General features: G+C 38.8%; 1 protein-coding gene across 1 annotated transcript in view; it reads left to right on the forward strand.

The window, feature by feature from the left end:
* Positions 1-18,155, forward strand: part of TTC29 (tetratricopeptide repeat domain 29) — a 135,974-nt gene extending 117,819 nt beyond the window's left edge. Inside the window, exons 11-12 of the mRNA XM_063337074.1 lie at positions 13,784-13,857; positions 14,234-18,155. Of these exons, the coding sequence (XP_063193144.1) occupies positions 13,784-13,821 (38 nt within the window). The 3' untranslated portion in view covers positions 13,822-13,857; positions 14,234-18,155. The remainder of the gene's footprint in view (positions 1-13,783; positions 13,858-14,233) is intronic.
* Positions 18,156-19,265: the final 1,110 nt, after the last annotated feature.

The raw sequence follows: 19,265 nt of genomic DNA on the forward strand, positions 1-19,265 counted from the left end.
CATTCTACAGAAAATATCTAGCTGTATAAAAAATGTTTAATTAGAATCACTGGATTTCAGTTGCCATTAATGATCAAATTATTAAAATTACTTAGTACCAATCCCCCCAGTGGTTAATGAAGAGACTTGTGAAGTTTTACGAAGTCGGGGTTCAGTCCAGAACCACTAATTTGGCGCAGTGATACAGCTCATGCTAAGTTGCTTGTTTACCCTTGCTTTCAGTGAATAGGTATTTCCTTAGCATATAGTTGTCCATAAACAGATTTAGAACTCTTCAAAATAAATCTCTCACATTTCATTATTCAAGCTTCTCTGCTAAAACTACTTTTAAAATGCCAGTAGCTGTAGTCTTTATTTATTTGTAAATCCTTTGTGTGTATGTGCGTGTAATTAAACTTCAGAATAAGTTATAATAAAACACTTTGTTTTGTTACAGCATTACTTAAAGCTCCCAGGGAACTGGGTTGTAAATATTGCTCCCTGTGACATGTTTTTCCTATAAAATAGGAAAACCAATTTCATATTAAACTTGCCTTTTCATATAATTATTAATTGTGAAGCTTTTTTGCCATAACAAACAATAATGTGAATGTAAATATATCAAAAAGATGTGTACTTGAGAAGTCTATACTTTTAATATAGGTGAATTTATTTAGCGATCTCTAAACTAACAATGTTCTAGAAGACCACAGAATGATTCCCCTTCCTGAATTTCACTTAGCTGTCTGGAATAATGAATAGTAGGAAGGAGTGACCAAAATTCAGAAAGGATTTAGCTAATGCGCAGATGCGCCTCCACGGATGTAGTTGTTCTGGTCTGAATCAGGTAACATTATCAATAACATAAATAACACATCAAAAAGAGACATTCAGTTGTGCTTCAAATCAAAGTCTCTTGGTCTGTGCAAGTTACTCGCGTGCTGCAGGCATCTGGTACTGTCTAATCTGCTCTTTCGCTTTCATGGCTGTACCCAGGTGTTACAAAGAACTAAACTTAGACTTAAGCCTGGGGAACTTTCCAAGTAAGAGGGCTCGTGCTGGGATTGGGTTACTCCAGAAGTGCCCACTTTTGGGAAAGATTCAAACTGTGCTAAAGTCTCTCTGTTGACTTATTGTGGACTTACTGTGGTGTGGACTCCATCCATCCTGTTGAGGTGAGACAGCAATTTTTGGTAGTGGCAAATGGTGATGAGTGGTCCAAAGGAACAACTTTTCTGTCTGTCTCCTGTGTGTTGATAAAAGGACCTCGCTGCCTCACAAGCCATTTTGATTCCATGTCTTGGCTTGAATTTATACTGGATCAAATCTCTAAGAGCAACTTCTAATTAGAAATTCCTTGTAGTAAGTCTTTGAATATGCCATTTAATGCCAATTTATGAGAGGTTTTGAGGAGAATAGTACTTGGCTACAAATGATGTATGCAGGATGAACATCTTTAGTGTTAGTAAAAAGCAGGCAAGACTATTCCTTTTTTGAAGAGGTATTGCTTATCTCATCTGCACTCAGGAAGCAGTAAAATCATACAGAATTAAATACCAATAATTATGATTAGTGTACATATCGATAAGGTGCACAAATTGGTATTTAGATTTGGATTAGTATTAGAAAACTAATCATTGTGAAAGTTATTTTATTTGCATATTAAACAATGCCATTAATGAAGAATACTACTGTTAAAATAAACCTGTATTTAAAGTTCTTAGCCAGAAGTAGAACAGACAAAAACTAACACTGACTTTGTTTTCTATCCTTCAAGTACAAAAACGCGCAAATAAGTGCAAATATTTAGTTTAATTACTATTAAAATTGAAGTCAGTGACTAGGAAGGGCATCTAGTGAAAATGTGCATTGCAGCTTACCCTAAAGGAAGAAATATTGGGCCGATAAAAGCAACCTATAGAGAATGTGAAATAACAGCCGAGTGCTGGCATTTTAGGAACGTCTGTTCATAGACGTGCAAGTTTTATTTCACATTGTCCTCACCCTTCTCAATAAGAATGACTGATAGCTTCACTTTGTGATTTCCCAGCTTTTAAGAGTCTATTTTTATTTATTTTTTATGACCAACCTTACACTTGTTAAATGTAATTTTTGCTTTATGTAACGTAAAAAAGAGCACATCTGCAGTATGCTGTCCCATGAATTAACAAGAATGACTGGACATGAGACAAGAAATCCTTTAAAAACATATGTTCACATTAAATATCTGGGCTATCTCAGTAAAGGAGGTCTTATGGGGTCATTTTTGATGCAGTGCAAGTAAACCATTTCTGCTCTTCTGAAATAGTTTCTTTCAGGTTTATATTGAGCTTGTATAAAGGCACATTACATAAATAAGGGCTTAGTTTGTACATTAGTCTTTTACATCTTGGATTCTTACTAAATCCTTGTTTTTACCAACTTGATGCTTAAGAGATATTGATTTCTGCTACACATGTCTGTGGTGTTTATTTTGATATGTCTGGGATTAAAAACAAAATTAACACGCATAATCAATTTTCTTAGAGTTAAAAAGGGTGCTTTGGTACCTTTGGTTACATTCTTCTGAAGAAAAAGGAGAGTAAGAGAGATGTGATAATAAAGGGATCGATTTATTCAATCACTGGGTATAAAAACATTAGCCCTGGGAAAGAGCCTTCCTCTAAGAGCTTTAGCTGCCCAGTCTCACTTGTGTGGCACAAAATAATTTGCATTTTTAGAGAAATTTCGTGTCTTCTGTGAGCTCTAGTGAAACATGAATAAATTGCTTTCTTTTCCTCTTTTTCTGATTTTATAAAGCTGAATCCATTAGGGGCTGAGTCAAACTCTAATGAAAGAAAGGCAACAACTGAGATGATGGAAACCCTGGATTAGATTTCTTAGTAGTCCAAGCCCAGCTGTCATGGCCTACGTGTCAAGTTAGTGCTCTTTGGGGAGGCCCCACAGTACATGTGAATATTTTTTTAACTGCTGTGTTACAACAGGTCTCTAAAGCAGCTAGGAATTAAACAGAGAAGCAAAGATTAAGAATTAAATAGAGCCACAGCAAGCAGTTCGCCAGAGAGATTTGCAGTCAGGCAAGTAAACCTTTCCAAGACTGTTAGCCCGCTGCCATCTGCCTGACAGGCTTGCATGTGGCCCGCCATGCTCCCGTTGTGCACGCTGAGTTTATGTGATCGCTGAAGACGCGCGTAAAGGATGCGGTTGTTCCCATTACTGAGTGCACTGGCCTGGCACTGCTCTAGCACAGTCTGTCATGTTCACCACAAACGAATGCTCAGCTCAAATAAAGCCTCTGCGAAAGGTCGGCTTTTTTATTCTTACATATCACAAATATTCTGCTTAGTTGGTTTGTAATGTAATAGGTACAATCTAAACAGAACCCAGAAGAAGCCAAAGTACAGTTTCTATTTTATGCCTGATAAATGAATTTGCACACCAGGATCAGACTAGGGCTCTCCCGTTGGAAGAAGAATAAACTTCAAGATTTGTGCCTGTGAAATATTTCTTCTGTTGGAAGAGGCTTTGCTTGAAGACTCTTAGACCTTCAAGCAGGGGTGTCTTATTCTGATTTATATCAGGAAATTTTGTCTATTATACCTTGTGAGCTTTGTGATGAGCTTAGAACATGATTTGATCAGAACGTACAGATTTGAGCACGGATTTTAAGGGGAAAGTCGCACATTTATTGTTTTTATCAGGAAGACCTCCTTTCCTGTCAAAGCACTAAACATTCTTCTGAGTACAGTCTGGTGTTAAATTATCAAATTACTGTTACACAGAGTCTTCTACCTAATGCTTGGAATTTATCCAGCTTCCTAAGAGATTCTCACTTCCTCCCATCTAGGGGATGATGGCACAGTCAAGGGGTCCCCGGGTCTGTAGCAGATTCAGATAGCTGAAATCATCTGAAGTTTCACATTGACTTTGTGAATTTGGGGAAACTGATGTTTTCAAACCTATGTTATTTTCAAGACAGGATTCCTGGACTGTGAGAACAGTTTAAAAGAAAAAAAAAAAAATATATCTGCCAGAATCCCTCTCAAACTTGTCCCCTGGGGAAAAAATCTTTCCTTGTTTCTCAGCTGGTGACTCCACATGACTTACCACGTCTTAGGAAGGCATTTCAAACTGGCAGCAGCTGTAACTGAAATGGTACCTGCCTCCATTCCACTGACGCCTCTGTGAGGGACAGGACCGAGAGTCAAACCTTCCCTTAACAGTCTAACCTATGGCAGCAACACAGAAATAACCTTGTTCCCTTTTCTCCCCTTACGTTGTGGTCGGGGGAAAGGTTCAAAAGAAACCAGATCACCTGTCGCTGGTCTCCTTCCCTCAGGCCTAGAATTCCATGCCTCCCTTCAGCCTCATTAAGTCCCTGCTACACTGAGAGTATCTGGTGGTGGTTCTCATCTCAGCCTTGTCACTGCAGTCGAGGAGTGGAGTGGCAGGGTAACATCTTTTACTTTATGAAGACGTTTGTTTGCCTAGTGTGTGTTTCTAAGCTCTGCTGTTCCTAGAGCAAAACAATGTTATTGGTGTGGCATAATTCAAAGTGAATTTAAAATCACTTAAATCAATTTCTTTCTAAAAAGACCTGTTTTGAAGCAATTTGGCAAAGCTGACATAACCGTGCTGACTTCAGTGAAGCTGCATTGGTTGCAGCTTGAGGATTGGGCCCAGACTAGCCAGAGCATTTATTTTTAAATTCTAGCTTCTACTAGTATGTTCTTAAAAATCTCTGTAGTTCTGTAACTTTCTACAGTAGCTCACAAGTCTTATGCTGACTGCTAATAAAACAGAAAATCCATTTCCATTTTTCAGTGTAATCTTTTTTTCATGTGAGTCTATTTCTCATCAAAAGAAGCGGATGACTGGCCTGAAAGCTGGAGTTCTCTACTTATCTGTAAAGATGGAAGAATAGAAGTAGTGGCCCTTTCAAGTTGTCCCATGTCGTCTGAAAGAACGTGTCCATAAATCCAAAAACTAAGAGGGAGAAACCCAACACTCAGTGTTGCATTGACCAAGAAAAGTGTTGTTCCCAATGCCTGGTGAAGAGAAGTAGGTCTGATTCCACTCTTGGTAAAATCAGCTAGGAAAGTTAAGACGAAGAAGTTTCTCCAAAGCGTCAATGGGAGAGGTATCTCACATAGCATTATATCCATGTCACCACCTGTGAATGCAAGGACCCTGCATAAACCTGGACCTTAATTTTCAGCAGCTGTTTTGTTGGTTTGGTTTGGTTTGGTTTTTAAGAGAGAAGTTGGAGCACTTTGCATCGATCTTAGAGGAGGACTTTAACTGCTACAGAGAATGATATTCTCCCCAGAAAACCTCAGTCACAAGGAAACTGATACTTCCATAAGGGATTCTGTATCTTCTTTTTAAAGAACATAATCTTCCAGATGCTTCCCCTACATCTCCTTAGCCAAAGAGGGTGCACTCATGCCTAAGATGCATTAGAAGATGTAAAACTAAAGTCAGATAAGGAGAAAAAAAAAAAATCTCCCTGGCATCCTGTTTTTTGTAGCAGATGCATTGCTGGATTTTCTCTGCTTCACTGGCTTCAGTTTCTGTACCCAGAAGATACCTTTGGTTAAGCTCTTGGAAGGCAGTTTCCCAGGCAAAAAACCCTACTTTATAGAGGCCTCAGATGATAAACAGTTTGTGAGCCACCAGGCAGAGTAGTCACTGGAGATGCTGAAATAAAGAAGTCTCGACCATGAAGAAGTACTCTTAGATATAATTATAGGAGAGTAGGTAAGCCTTTAGAGGCCAGCAAACAGCAGAGCCAAACCAGAACATGAAGAATGAGATCTGCAGAACAAGAAACTCAACAAAATTACATAGAGCACTCATATCAAAATACAGAGATAAAAGCAAAAAGAACTAAAATCAGAGATACTTCTAATCAGAGCAGTCAGATACTGTATTTGAAACTCTGTATGCTAATGGCATATAATTAAGCAAGAGGCAGTGTTTAAGTAATCTGAGCTTTCCAGCTTTCCCTCCCTTTGGGACCCTTTTGAGGGGCCTGAATTTCAGAGAAAGGGGTGCTAAACACTCTCTGACAGCCAGATCCTTTGAAGACACATCAAGCTGCATATTCAGAAATAAATATCACACACTATCAGTGATTTAAATACTGAGCTCCTCTGTTCAGTGACGTATTTTGTTCAATAGGTAGAAGATGGTGTTTGCAAAATGCAGTTAGGAACTGTCCTGCTATCCTGTCTTGCAGTTTTTAACGGGGCCTTTATAACAAGTGCTTAACAGACTTAACGCAGTATGTCTATATGAGTAAAGGATAAGGTGTGAGGTTTTATGTGTAGCCATGCAACAAGGTTGCATAGTAAGTGCATAAAGTAGGCTCTCAAGCAGAGTATTAAAAATTTTTACAGGACAAAGACTGTAGTGATTTTGGGGAAGAGAGCAAGAATTTTTCAGTGTACTAATTTGAGTATGAATTGGCCTTAGAATCATTGCTGTGCCTGAAATCTGTGTTTTCACATCTACTGTACTGTAATTATTCACTGAGCACCTGATATATCTTGCTTTGCTTTAAAATTAATATGGTGATGATAATTCTGCACACAAAATGGGAACAAATGTGCGGCTTCTGTTGTGATCATTATGCTGTCTGAAACATCAGTCCACTTACTGCTTCTTTGCCCTTTGCAATGAGATTGGATTTCATACATAACTCTAAAGGTGTGTGTTAAAAATTTCTGTGCATATATCATTAAGATATAGATATTTTTGCAAAAGCCTGTAGTAATATCTTTAAAAATGCTGTCAAAAGTTCTCCAGGACTGTAAAATACCAGTTCTGTGAGCAATATAAGGATTTTCTTTTATAAGGATTTCTAAGTAGCTTTTGGGCTCAATCTTTAGTGGTGGCTCATGGTTCTCAGCAGAGATAGAGGTAGTGGAAGTGTTTTTACACTGCTTCTATGTTCTCTCCTCACCAGCTCCTCAGGGCAGCCAAGGGTGAGTTTGGCTTCTACCACAAGAGCGAGCAGTAAGAACTTTGCTTTCTCGGGAGGTTCCGCTGGGGCTTGTCCTGTCCTTAGGAGAGAGCAAGTAGGTTCCAGTTGTGATCTTTATTCTGCATCTGGGTGGGGGGTGAAGGAAAAGAAATCCTTCTCTGGGACTTCTGGGAATTCTTTGCACTGTGGAAACCTTGATTAACCAGCTGAGCAGATGCTCAGCCTGCTTCGTGTTGCTGGACAACTTTGCCTTTGACTGAGAAAGTTTCAAGATCCTGAGTCTGAAATGTTGTTTCCTTAATTTCTCCCTACCTTGGATTGGAGTAGAGCCAGAGATGAGATGCTGTATCGAAACTTTAAACTAATAGCTTGGATTTCATGTAAAATTAGTTGACGGTAAAGGTAAAACTATAAACTAAAAACTGGCTGCTCTTTTGTTTAGGTTTCTTCATGTTTGAAGTGATCTTCTTGATGACTGTTTTTCAAAGCTGATTTTTTTGTGTATTTGAGATGTATCTCTCAACTTCCAGATACACAAAAGACACGGTGTCATATTTTGGCCTTGAGAAAATCCCTTTTTTCTACCTACAGTCACCAATCTGACCCGACAGAGCCGTTATTTAAAATTGATACTCAACAAATGGTTTTTGCAGAAGGTGCTGCTGTACTACATTGTCACAGACTAGTGTATAATTTTCACAGTGAACAGAACTGAAAACTGTAAGATCAAGAGAGATTTCCATTGTTGTGCAAATGTCTGGCACATGCCCAAACTATGTGAGAGAGGAAGATTAACTTGTCTGAGGACTGTTGAATATGAATAAGCAAACAACGGAAGTTATTAGGCAGGGAAAAATTCGTATTCTCCTTAGGTTTTCTCATCCAAACCAGAAAAACCTTGCACTTTCCTTATTGTGCCATAGTCTGAGTAGGCTCTTTAAAAGCATATAAAATAAATTCTGCTTCTCATTCATAAACTTACCCATCTGTGAAGCCTTTATTCAGAGAAACCTACCTGCTCAAATGCTTGCTTCATTAAAGGCTCCCATTTGTACTCATAAAGACTCATTCATTGCCCTGAATAATATATATGGTATACTGAAAAGAGAACCAACTCTCTCTTTTACAACCTAAATTAAACAACTTTGTCTAATAAAAGAAGCCCTGTCTCATTTCTAACTAGGCCATAAGCCCTAAGGGTCTTGTATGTGTGCATTTATTTATTTATTTTTGCCAAATTGTTCTACAAGGATCTGAAAGCTAAGTGAACCGAGCTGACTAAATTGTTTCTCTCTCTCTGCCTGCTTAGAAAGACTGAAGGAAGCATGGACACAATTGCACTGACGCAAATACTCGCCCGTTAACTTATTCTAAAATGCATCGTATGATCTCCTGTCCTTTTCTCGGTCCCACCTTCTAACCTTTCTAATCTTGAGAGTTCATCTCTATTATATGTGGCTCTTACAAATGCCCATGATTAATAACCGCTGTGATTCATTAGCCTGTGTTGTTGGCATTGTTTCCCCAATGGGAGCATTTGCTATCTAGGGATAGTCCATGATTACTCTGCCTTGTGGAACAGTAAGATGCTTTCAATCTAATGCGCTGTCCATGTTTTAGCATAAAATAATATTAAGGCATCCACATAATGGAACCGTCTGAAGATCCATTTTATTAAGCACTGAAAGAAAATGTGTGTGTGTTTGTATGTGCAAGGGAAACATAATCAGCAAATCTTTTTCACCAGAAACATAATTTCAGTAAGCATTTCACATAAAGACGCAGCTATTTTGAGGTATAGTTCTTTGGATTTCAGGTTGAAAAAATACTCCGTAGCCAATATCTTACCTGGTACAATTAACTTACTCAAATTATATACTGCCTATTCAAAGTAGGAAAAATAGGAAACAGAGGTAGATTTATTGTATTTATTCCATTCTGCGGGTATTTATTTTAAATGCAATCTACCTTCAAGTACAAAGCTGTAGTGCTCTTAAAAGATTACTGTTTCAAGTTACTTCACATACCTTAACAGAGCATGTAACCTTTTTACATTATATGATCAACTTTTTGACAGTGCAGGGCCAGCACAGCTAATGGAATAATAGCCTGCAGGGTCCAGCTAAATGATATACGAATATAATCAACCTTTGTGATGACTATTCAAAAATAATCCCTTTAGCTTTCAACTGCAACATATATTTCAACCAGGCAAAGCCATATGAAGAAAATCTCTGCAGACTCCACTGATACAATATGGCCTTCATATCCCCACAGTGTGTTTGCTGCTCACAGTGAGTTTTAAATTTAAGGTAATGGCTACTGTATATTCATGTGAGCATAGAACAATACCTTTGATTTGTTGGAGAAATGTTACATTAGCTACCAAGGGCCCTATTCAGTAAACTTTGACACAACCCTTATATATGGTTTACTGCTTATTCTAAATGGAATATGCCTGATAAAAATGCTTTGCATGCCCAAATTGTACAAATTCATTAATCTTTATATTCATAAAACTTCCAAGTACAACTGCCTCCATTCCAAGTGGACCTAGTCAGGATACATGGCTAAACGTGTAGGCCCAATCTGCTTTTAAAAAAGCATTGCATCAATTTTCATTTATCAAGAGAGAAAAGAAGGAGGAAGATCTTCAAGTGTGGGACGTGCCTGTTGTTGGCAGTCATATTATTTGCTGCTTTATCTTTATTCCTACTCCGTTACATCATTCTGCAGATTATATAACTGAAAACAGCTGCATGACCTTTAAAAATGCAATTTTTAAATTACAATAACGGGTAATATCTCATCAGCTGCATTACGCCAACTTGATACAATCCTGCCAAATCATGGGGAGGGTATAAAGAATACGGTGAGATAGTCTTGCTTTCTCTCTCCCTTTTGTGACAAAAGTACGGTATTTGCTAACAGTGAGCCTGAATGCATGGAATTCATTGTATTAAAGGAAAAGAGAGGTAACGAAAACACTGCATTGCTCTATATTGCTGCTTTTGTATGTACAATATAGTACGAGTTCACTCACATTGACAGCAGTTGCAAATATGGTCTTGTTTGCATAAATGTACCTAAATGCATGTAAAAACGTAAGAGCACTGTTGCTGTCTTTTGTTTGAGGTGTTGTAGTATGGGATTTTATGCCACTTGAGCAAGTTAGCTGTAGTGGAAGAGTAGGAGAGGGTACAGACATTTCTTCTATTTGTTTGCCTTGGCATTTCTTGAGCCTGCAGAAAATTAGGGCATCCTCAGCATCCTGCAGCTGGGAGTTCCAAGGATGAGTTGTCAATGCACAAAGAACCCCTCCCTTTGTCTCTAGGCCTACCACCTGCTACTTTCAATACATCCTACTTCGTTCTTTTATTGGAAGAGACAGTGAAAAATGGTTTCAGGGTCACCTTCTGCATGCTACTCTCATTCCTACGTTTGTTGTCTCCTGAAAATATTGCCTTTCTTTTATTTTTTCAAAGCAGTTTCAGCTCCCCAAACCAATAGTCCTCTTATGATTCTTCATCGGTTCATGGAGCTTTTCAGCAGAGCTCTTGTTTAATAAAGTCCAACGGTCTCTGAACAATGCAAAACTTGGATTTGAATGCTTTCTCGTCTTATGGGCATGCAAGCTCAGGAACACAGGTGTTGCCTGTTTCATTTTCTTTATAATCTTTGGAGAGAATGGTGCCTAAAATTCATGTTCTCTCTGGAATTAGTGATCATTTTAGCTTCAGTATTTGTAGGTGTGACTTTCATTCTTTTGTACGACTTTTCACTGATTATATTGTGTAGAGGACTAGCAGCTCTGCTTAGCTTTCTCCCAGGAACATAGTGAAATAACGAGATTTTTACAAGTGTAACGATCTTTAGAAAGACACATGTAAACAGCAAGAACAGAGATGTCAATTCTAGCTGCACTGAAAACTGGACCAGACAATTTTAATTATATTTTATCAACAGCAGTGATAATATGTCAGGAACATCCTATTATGATTAATTATATTTACATACTATTAATACATATTAATGTTTATCTCTGCATTTTGTGCAACACAATAACATAGAAGGAGAATGCTTGATGGTGTGATCAAGCATTGGTGTATATGTATTATCATTATGAATATGAGATGTTTTTATTGTTCCCAAATAGCACAGGCCAAACAAATGCCAGGAAAACATTTATGGCTCAGTATTCCATCAGTTATTCTTGATATGCTTCATATTTGCTGGGAGGATAGAACTGTTAATCAGACAATAATAGCTTGGTGTCCGTGTGTGAAGGCAAAAGGCCAAAAGGTGCATGAGAAAAGCCATTTAAGCTATAATTCCCCATCTGTCACGTACACATCCCCACCACTTTTCGTATATGTCAGTGTCTGTAAGATACATTGCTGTCAGAGACACACTTTTATGTTTATTTGCTTGCAAATACATATGTTACTATACATACCTAGTCACATTTTGGGCTTGAGTCACCCCAGCTGTCTTGCATCACTTTTTCAACAATAAACTTCCACTGGAGGGAGTAATAATGCTACATGGGTGTAAAGCTGGCGTGGAGCAACATAGTTCAGACCCCTTGTTAGCACTTCTGAATTGCATGAGGCGCTTGGCTGCTTCACGGTGTTTGAGTTCCTAAGGCAAACGGAGAAGTTATAGACTGTGCAGCCGTGGGCAGAGCCCCTTGTATTCAATTAGGTTTAATTAGATTTTTTTGTTTAGACATGGTCTGCTAGTAAAGGAATTTCCATTGATGTACTTTATCCCCAGTTTCAGAAAATGTTACCTGAAACAACTATATTGTTACATACAGAGCAAAGCACTAACGTGCATGTTGCCCTCGTACAAAATGAGACTTCATACGATAACTTAGCCTAATTCTCAGATATTCTTCATAGATTTACTTACCCTATTCTTACTTGCACACAACTATGGATGAAGTCCTAATTAGTAACTATACTTAATAAAAGCCTATGATACGACAAAACATAAATTTTATTGAGTCTTGAATGGTCCGGTGGTTTGCATCTGTTCCAAACATTTCACTAGCAGAGACACTGCTTTGAACATTATTTTTCATCTCCACCAGAACTGGATTAATGTATTTATTTTGGACATCAATTAAATTAGGACACCATATAAGCACCATTGGTATTACAGTGACTGAAAGACACAGAGTCCAGTTTTGGGCATCACAGTGCAAAGAAGTAGTGACAAATTGAGGAGGATCCAGCCAAGGATTATACAGAGGTCAGAAGACATGAGCTCCTTTCAAATATTAGAGATTGCATTTGCTTTATCTCAGAGAAGATTAGAGGAAGGAAAATAGTCTCCTTTGCTTTTTGTGTCTACCTGTGGTGGTTTAACCCCAGCCGGCAGCTAGGACCATGCAGCCAATTGCGCAGTTCTCCCCTTTCCCCTTCAGAAGGGTGGGGAGAAGAGTAATAAAAGGAGAGGAAAGGAAAGGGAAAAAATCTTGTGGGTTGAGATAAAGACTGTTTCATAGAACAACATCAGAAGAAGGAAAATAACAACAACAATAATAATAGTAAAAAAAAAAATACAAGATAAAGTAATACAATACAAGTCCATCTCATCACCTGGTGAATTGGTTGCCCAGCTCATCTGGAGCAGTGATCGCGGATTCCCACACTACTGCCAACCCCCATTTATATACCGAGCATAGTGTCTAAGGTACAGAATATTCCATTGGCCATTCTATTGTTCTGTCTGTGCTCCTTCTCCGCTTATGTGGGAAGCTGAAAAAAGTCCTTGAATAGTATAAACATCACCTAGCAACTAAAACAATATGCATTATTGACATTCCTTTCTTACCAAATCTGAAAACACAGCAACCACTAGAAAGAAAATTAACTCTATCCCAGCTGAAACCAGAACACCACCAAAGGTAGAACAAGAAAAAACATCTTAATTTGCAATAAATATTTATCTTAAGTATTAGGGAAGAAGCTGATCTGTAAGATCATGAAGCACTGGAACAGAGAGATTAGGGATGTTGTGAAACGGCCTTCATCCAAAGCCTTTGAGAATAGATTTGACAGAGATGTCAGGGATGCGCACTTTCTTCATTTAAGGAGGCGAACCAGATCAGTAGTTCCCAAAATAGGAAAGAATCCCCCAGGGATGGTGTGGTTGTAACTAGGCAGATGGAGGTATGATGCTGGAGAGTCACTGGGAACAGAGCAGAAAGTACAGCTAGGAGGTGGGAATTTGGTGTGAAAATGGAGCAATGAAAGACCAAGGCTGAGCATCACAGATCACGGGAGCAAGAGAGGTCTGCGGCTGCCAAAAGCCTCAGAGTTAAGCCATTGCCTCCCAGGCACCTGCTCCTTTGATCACATCCCATTAGGGCGACCTCACTGAGAGGTGGCATCCTTACTTATCCAACCTCCTCACCCTGCTCTTGCTTTCTGCACTGCTCACGTCTTCCCCTGGATAGTCTTCTTGCTGCCTGCCATCTTTCAGTGCTGTCTTTGACATCATCTTCTCCCAAATGCATCTTCCTTGTAGACTCCCCAGCTGGTCCCACCTGGACCTATCCTGCAAAACCGGCCTGTTTGAGAACTGTTGCGTAGGAGTACAAGAAATAAGAACAGAAATCGCTGTCAGTTCTGTATTTCTACGATTATGTCTTAAGTGGCTCTCCTCTGTGTTGTCTTAGATTGCCTTCTCCTGTGACTTTTTGTTGTTATTATGTGTTTTTCTAATAAACCTTCTAGGCTTTTTTACTATGAAGAATGTTGTAAGTCTAAAGACTAAGGCACCTTTTTTTTTTTTTTTTAATAACAGAACTTGATAAAGAAACAAGTGCTTCAAAGCCCCTGTGAGCCTCTTCCAAAGACACCAGTTCTAGATCCTTCCTGGTACAGTATTTGCTCTTAATCCATAGTCTTTATACCAATATGCTGATTTTTGCAAAATGTCATTGGTATCAAAATTTAACCTGATTTTGACAGGCAATTGCACATCATCTCTGTTCTGCTTTGTTCAAATATCAATATCTTTCCTGCTCATAAATGAACGAATCACACTTCCTTCAGATTTTTTACTTGTTTTCCCAGTTTTAGGATTTAATTGCCTTTGATCGTGTAATTGCTTTTACTTGACAGAAATAAGCCTTTGAGACAGAAACAAATCTATTAACCAGATGCTGAACCCAAATATAGAACATGTAGATATCAAAGCGTATATATAAACTCACAACATTTGCTAATTTTTATTTCCTCTTTTTCATTATAGAGAATGCCTGCTTACTTACAGAGAAGCTGATAGATGTATAATGAGTACAGGAAGATCCTTGAAGAGTCATGCAACAAAGTAGGAATTTGGGTAGGAATTTTGTCATTTAAATGGGAGCACAGTGTTGCAGTATGAATATCTGCGAGCTCTAAGTTCTTTTATGACTGAAGTGTGGCTTCAATATGTATTACGCGTTTTCATCAAAAATAGCTGGTGTCATTGAAATAAATACAAAAGAAAAATAGTAATATAGAATAGAAAGTTTGCACTTTGTGCCCCTAATGCTTATTGTCTTCCCAAGTGTCAAGATCCTCCTGTTGAGATACTAAACATCCTCTGCGCCTACTGAATGGGAATCCAAGATGCTTGATACCTTGTAAGATCAGGTTCTAACTGTGTCTAGAGAGTTTTCTTTATATCCCAGATTATTGTCCCTCTCAGAAAAAATAAACTACAAGCTCAATGCCTTATTTATAGGGCTATCAGTGATTTTTAGCCTCTGTGCTTAACAGTTGCGGTTCAACTGTAACTTGAATCGAAAAGATCCAGCCTGGGTGGCACACTGTGGTGCAATTTTGATCTACTCTATAACACAAGTTGGACCCAAAACACAACTGAGTTTGTCTAAAATCTGGTTGAGCGCACTCATGAAACTGCTGAAAGCCTGTACAATCAAAGCATTTGAAATGCCATTGACTGTCTCAAGAGCAACATCAATCTTACAGGCACAGCTGAAACAACTATATTTAACAATGAAAGTGTATTTGGTAGAATACCCGTATGTCACACTTTCAAAATTGAACCCAAAATTCCCCCTTTTAGCAAAAGCTCTGTTCATTCACACAATCAGGTAAACTAAAATTCTGCCTAGATTCTTTTCGATAAATAGTCTGAAGCACTGATTTTGGAGTGTGTGTGGACAATTGTCTCCCATTTTGAGCTGATTAAGTTCTTGACAGTGGGTTCCCCACGTTACCCACAACAGTCTGACTCCTGTGATCTTCACAGTCCTCAAGAGGGCATTTTCCAGCTACCATCAGTGTTGGCCCGAAGAAGAGATAGAGGACAGAAGACGGTGCTTATCACTTTGCAAAATATACGTAAAAGCAAGATTTGGAGCCTTTGAATTTTATTTAGGAAAACTGATGCAATCTTTCTTAATTTTATGTATTAGAAAACCTGTTCTTTCAAAATACATAAACAAAGCTTTATGAATACCAATAGTCGACCATTCTTTTCTTTAAACGGAGGTTTCCAGATTCAGAGTTTGAAGCAAGGTCCATTAGACCTGTAATCAGTTTTTATGACAGTCTTTGAGCAAGCAATAGCTTTTGCCATAGTAATAACTCAATTCACTGGTTTTCTTCAGGACTGCAATTTCAGTAACTGGTTGACATGTGACAATAGGATTTTTCCCTGTTAAGGTATAGTAAAAATGTATCATTAACTAGCTCTTATTAGACCATTTTTGATCAAGATGCTGTGTACACGCAATGTAAATACAAATACCTCAGTAATTTTATTCTTTTACTTAGAGGTCTTCATTGTCTAAACACCAAACTTATTACAACAATGTTCATTTAGAATGTTTTTACAAGGCTGAAAAGTTGCATAGGAATGTTCCTACGTGCAATTATGCACATACATAAGCATACAAATCTCTTTATTAAGTGTTAAAAAGGAGGTGAACATTTTATGAAAACCAGGAAGAGAAACAGGAACGTGAATTAAATATAAACAATAACAGTATCCAGTTTACCCCTTATATTTTACATTATAAAACCAGCACAATTTTGCAAATAATATCTGAAAATCACATTAATCTGCAAACTCTTCTAATCTTGATAAGTATAGCATGACTGCTTGTAAGAAGTTGTTATTTTTAGATATTTGGAATTTCTTTTATCAGAGTGTGGTTTAAAGAAATGGTGTATTTGAATTTATCCTTCATAGTAAAAAAATAGATCTAAAATAACATAAACCAAGCAGACTTTGTAGAAAAGAAAAATACCAATTTTTCCAGGGCAAGTTTCTAAATTCTTAAGGGTTTTGAACCTCACATACCTTTCTGCAGCAGCTGAACATTCTGTGTATGTGTTCCAGAAGCTATCATGCAGTTACATTAAATAGCATCCATGATCATCACTACTTTTTGACAATCTGCACTTAGTAACAAGCGATAACTTTTGTATGCTTGTGAAAAGATGGTCACAAATTAATCCTCTAGAGCATTAGCTCTCCCATACTTTTTAACGATACTTTTTAGTCATAAAGCTTTTAATAAAAATAAGGGGACTTTTATCATCCTGTAGTAATGTAAATGCAAGTTGTGTTCTTCAGAGTCAGGAAGCTTTGGGAGAAAATCATGTGTATTGAGCTAAATGTACCTGCCTCCCATCCCAGTAATGATTTGTCTGATGGGTAGCTCTCTGTCTGGCAGAATGCAGGCGGTGTTCTGCTCCTCGCAGACTTTTTCAGCAGGAAAAGGAAGGCTCCGCTTTGCCCTTCAAATTAACAGGGGAAGGAGGTTAGGCAGAATGTTGTTCCATACGTTATACTTTGGACGGGATCCTGGAATACACCTCTTGGCTGTTGGAGCAGTCAGAGCTCCGTGGGTCGTGGGCAGGCCTCGGTGTAACGCCTCGCGTGATCCAGCTGAAAGCACAGTGCTCACTGAACTTGGCTGCACTATCAACTCGGTATTTCTTTAGAAGAAAAATCGCCACTTGCTGAGTTACCCATGCCTCCTCCAACACCACTTTTCTGTGGTGATCCCTTGTCGGACATCATCCTGCTCATAAGATCTGCTGAGATCAGAGCTCAAATTGCTATAATGGAGCTTTTGTCCTTTGTCTCTTTACATGAGAGATGCTCTCATTTCTTTAAGGAGCTCGTCATATGGAACAGAATTATTCTGCCCTCTGCCTGGCTCATTATCATTGCAATCCTTCCTCCAAGTTTTTCCAGAAAGCCTCTAATACCCTGACCCTTAAGACTTTTCAGTCAGAAAGGAGGACTCATGAGAGAGTATGAACTGCAGTTACAGGTTTTTCTGTGCTCTGAGAAATTATAGGCGTAGTTGACTTTAATGAAGTTAGGAAAGCAGGTAAATCAATTTAGCATATAACACCAGGTATCCGTTTCAAAACTAAGACTTGTCAGACATATTATAGCGGATGAAACCCTGAATAGTTCTGAAGTGTAATACTGATGTCTCTAAAACCTGCGTCTTGTGGGTGCCGAAGGTATGCGAGACTGGCAATTAAGACTGCTTTTTGAATAGGATTTTAGTAGGTTTCACTGTGGATGGTATTGACTAGCAATTCATAGGGGGAGGTTGTACCTCAGAAAGGATTCTGTTTATAATTATGAAAAGCATGTTTTCTGACTGTTAATAGGGTATATCTTGTTAATTATGATGATATATAAGGTATTTCACCTGTGAAGCCATTTAGAAAATTAATGTTTGAGTCACAGAAAGGTCATTGCCATTGTGGAAGGAATCCATTCATCTCTAAATAGGCCATCCGAATATAGACAAAGAAATACACTATATATAATTACCTAGAAATAGATGGAATAAATAAGATTGATGATAGGTATTACTAAAGCCACACTTTAGTTTCCTGCTAGGAAAAAATAGAACATAACTGGAAGAAACAATAATATGCATGTAAAAATGCTAGAAATGGGTTAAAGTCTGAAGTAGTTATGTGAGATTCAGCTATTACACGAGGTGAGAACTCATCAGCCTTCGGAAGTGGTGTACATCAAGGCTTTGTCCTGAGATTCAGTCAGGTATTTCTGAAGACAGGTACTAAAAAGAAGAGAATGAGGACTAATTTTTATTTTTTCAAAACTGTGTCTTGTTTGACAGCGTAACTTCATAGTATCTCTATATTTGACACACTTATGCTTACAAGTAGATAGAATGTATGTGCTGTCTTTGAAGATAAACAAATAAACATGTTAATGAATATTTCCATGTGTGAGTCTTCTTTTGACACAGACATATCACTGAAGAGTGACGCTGCGCGTGAAGGAGCCCAGCAGCTATGATGGCAAAGCACACTGCCAGTTTAACCTTAGGAGATAAACTTCTCTTTCTAAACATTTAATGTTTCGGTTTTTAAAACTACAGAGTAGAAGTCCAGAAGGGCTGTTGGTCAAGTGAGCTCTCAAGCCCATTTAGCAGAGGAAGAGAGAGATAAAAAGGTGTGAGTGTGCCTTTAATTGAAAGCCTGCCGTTTAATCTTAGCTCGTCTGTGCAGGAGACAAAGCCAGTCCCAGATTCATACCCGCTTGCTGCAAGGATGGCTTGGAGGAATCCATCTCAATGGGTGAGAAAGCAATTTAGCAACTAAAATCCCCTGTCCTGGTCCCTGCGGAATGAATAGGTTTGTTTCACCGAGGTTAACGATGAAGTTACCTGTTTGTTTCATTACCACGTGAAAGGCAGACAGACAACTTTGCAGCAAGAGCGGCTTTCAAGCACAGCTCACCGGGGTGAGATCTGAAGTGCTTGGCCCTACCTGAAGTCTCTGGGAGCCGAGGGTCTGCAGCCCCAGAAGAATTGTTCAGCTCTTTGTAGGATCACGGAGAGGGGGAGGAAAAGTCTGAAGCTGTCCCAGCAGCTACCCGTTCTCCAGCTCAGTTCTGCAGCTTGGCCACCTGCAGTGAGTAGACAGAAAAACGGTGGAGAGCAGATTTTCAGTAGCACATGGAAGACCCAGGGGCTGGGAACTTGAGCGTCCTAGGAGGAGCATCTGGGAGCAGCAATAGCTCCTGGCCCCCACTCAGCTCTGAACCCAGCTGGGACCAAGATCTCCCGCCCCAGAGAGACTGATGAGAGGTAAGCCTTGTCTCTGGGAGGCAGCTTCCTTCAGCACCAGCTTTCGTAACTGGCACCTGATTTGGGCAATACATATCCATACACAGAGGTATATCACCTTTGAAAGATTGCTGCCTCCTACACCAAGTTATTCTGCGCCTGGCAACATCGCTCCCTGGTCTTCCTGGACAGTTTCAGAAG

The sequence above is a fragment of the Chroicocephalus ridibundus genome, chromosome 5 (genome assembly GCF_963924245.1).
Source record: "Chroicocephalus ridibundus chromosome 5, bChrRid1.1, whole genome shotgun sequence".
Taxonomy (NCBI): Eukaryota; Metazoa; Chordata; class Aves; order Charadriiformes; family Laridae; genus Chroicocephalus; species Chroicocephalus ridibundus.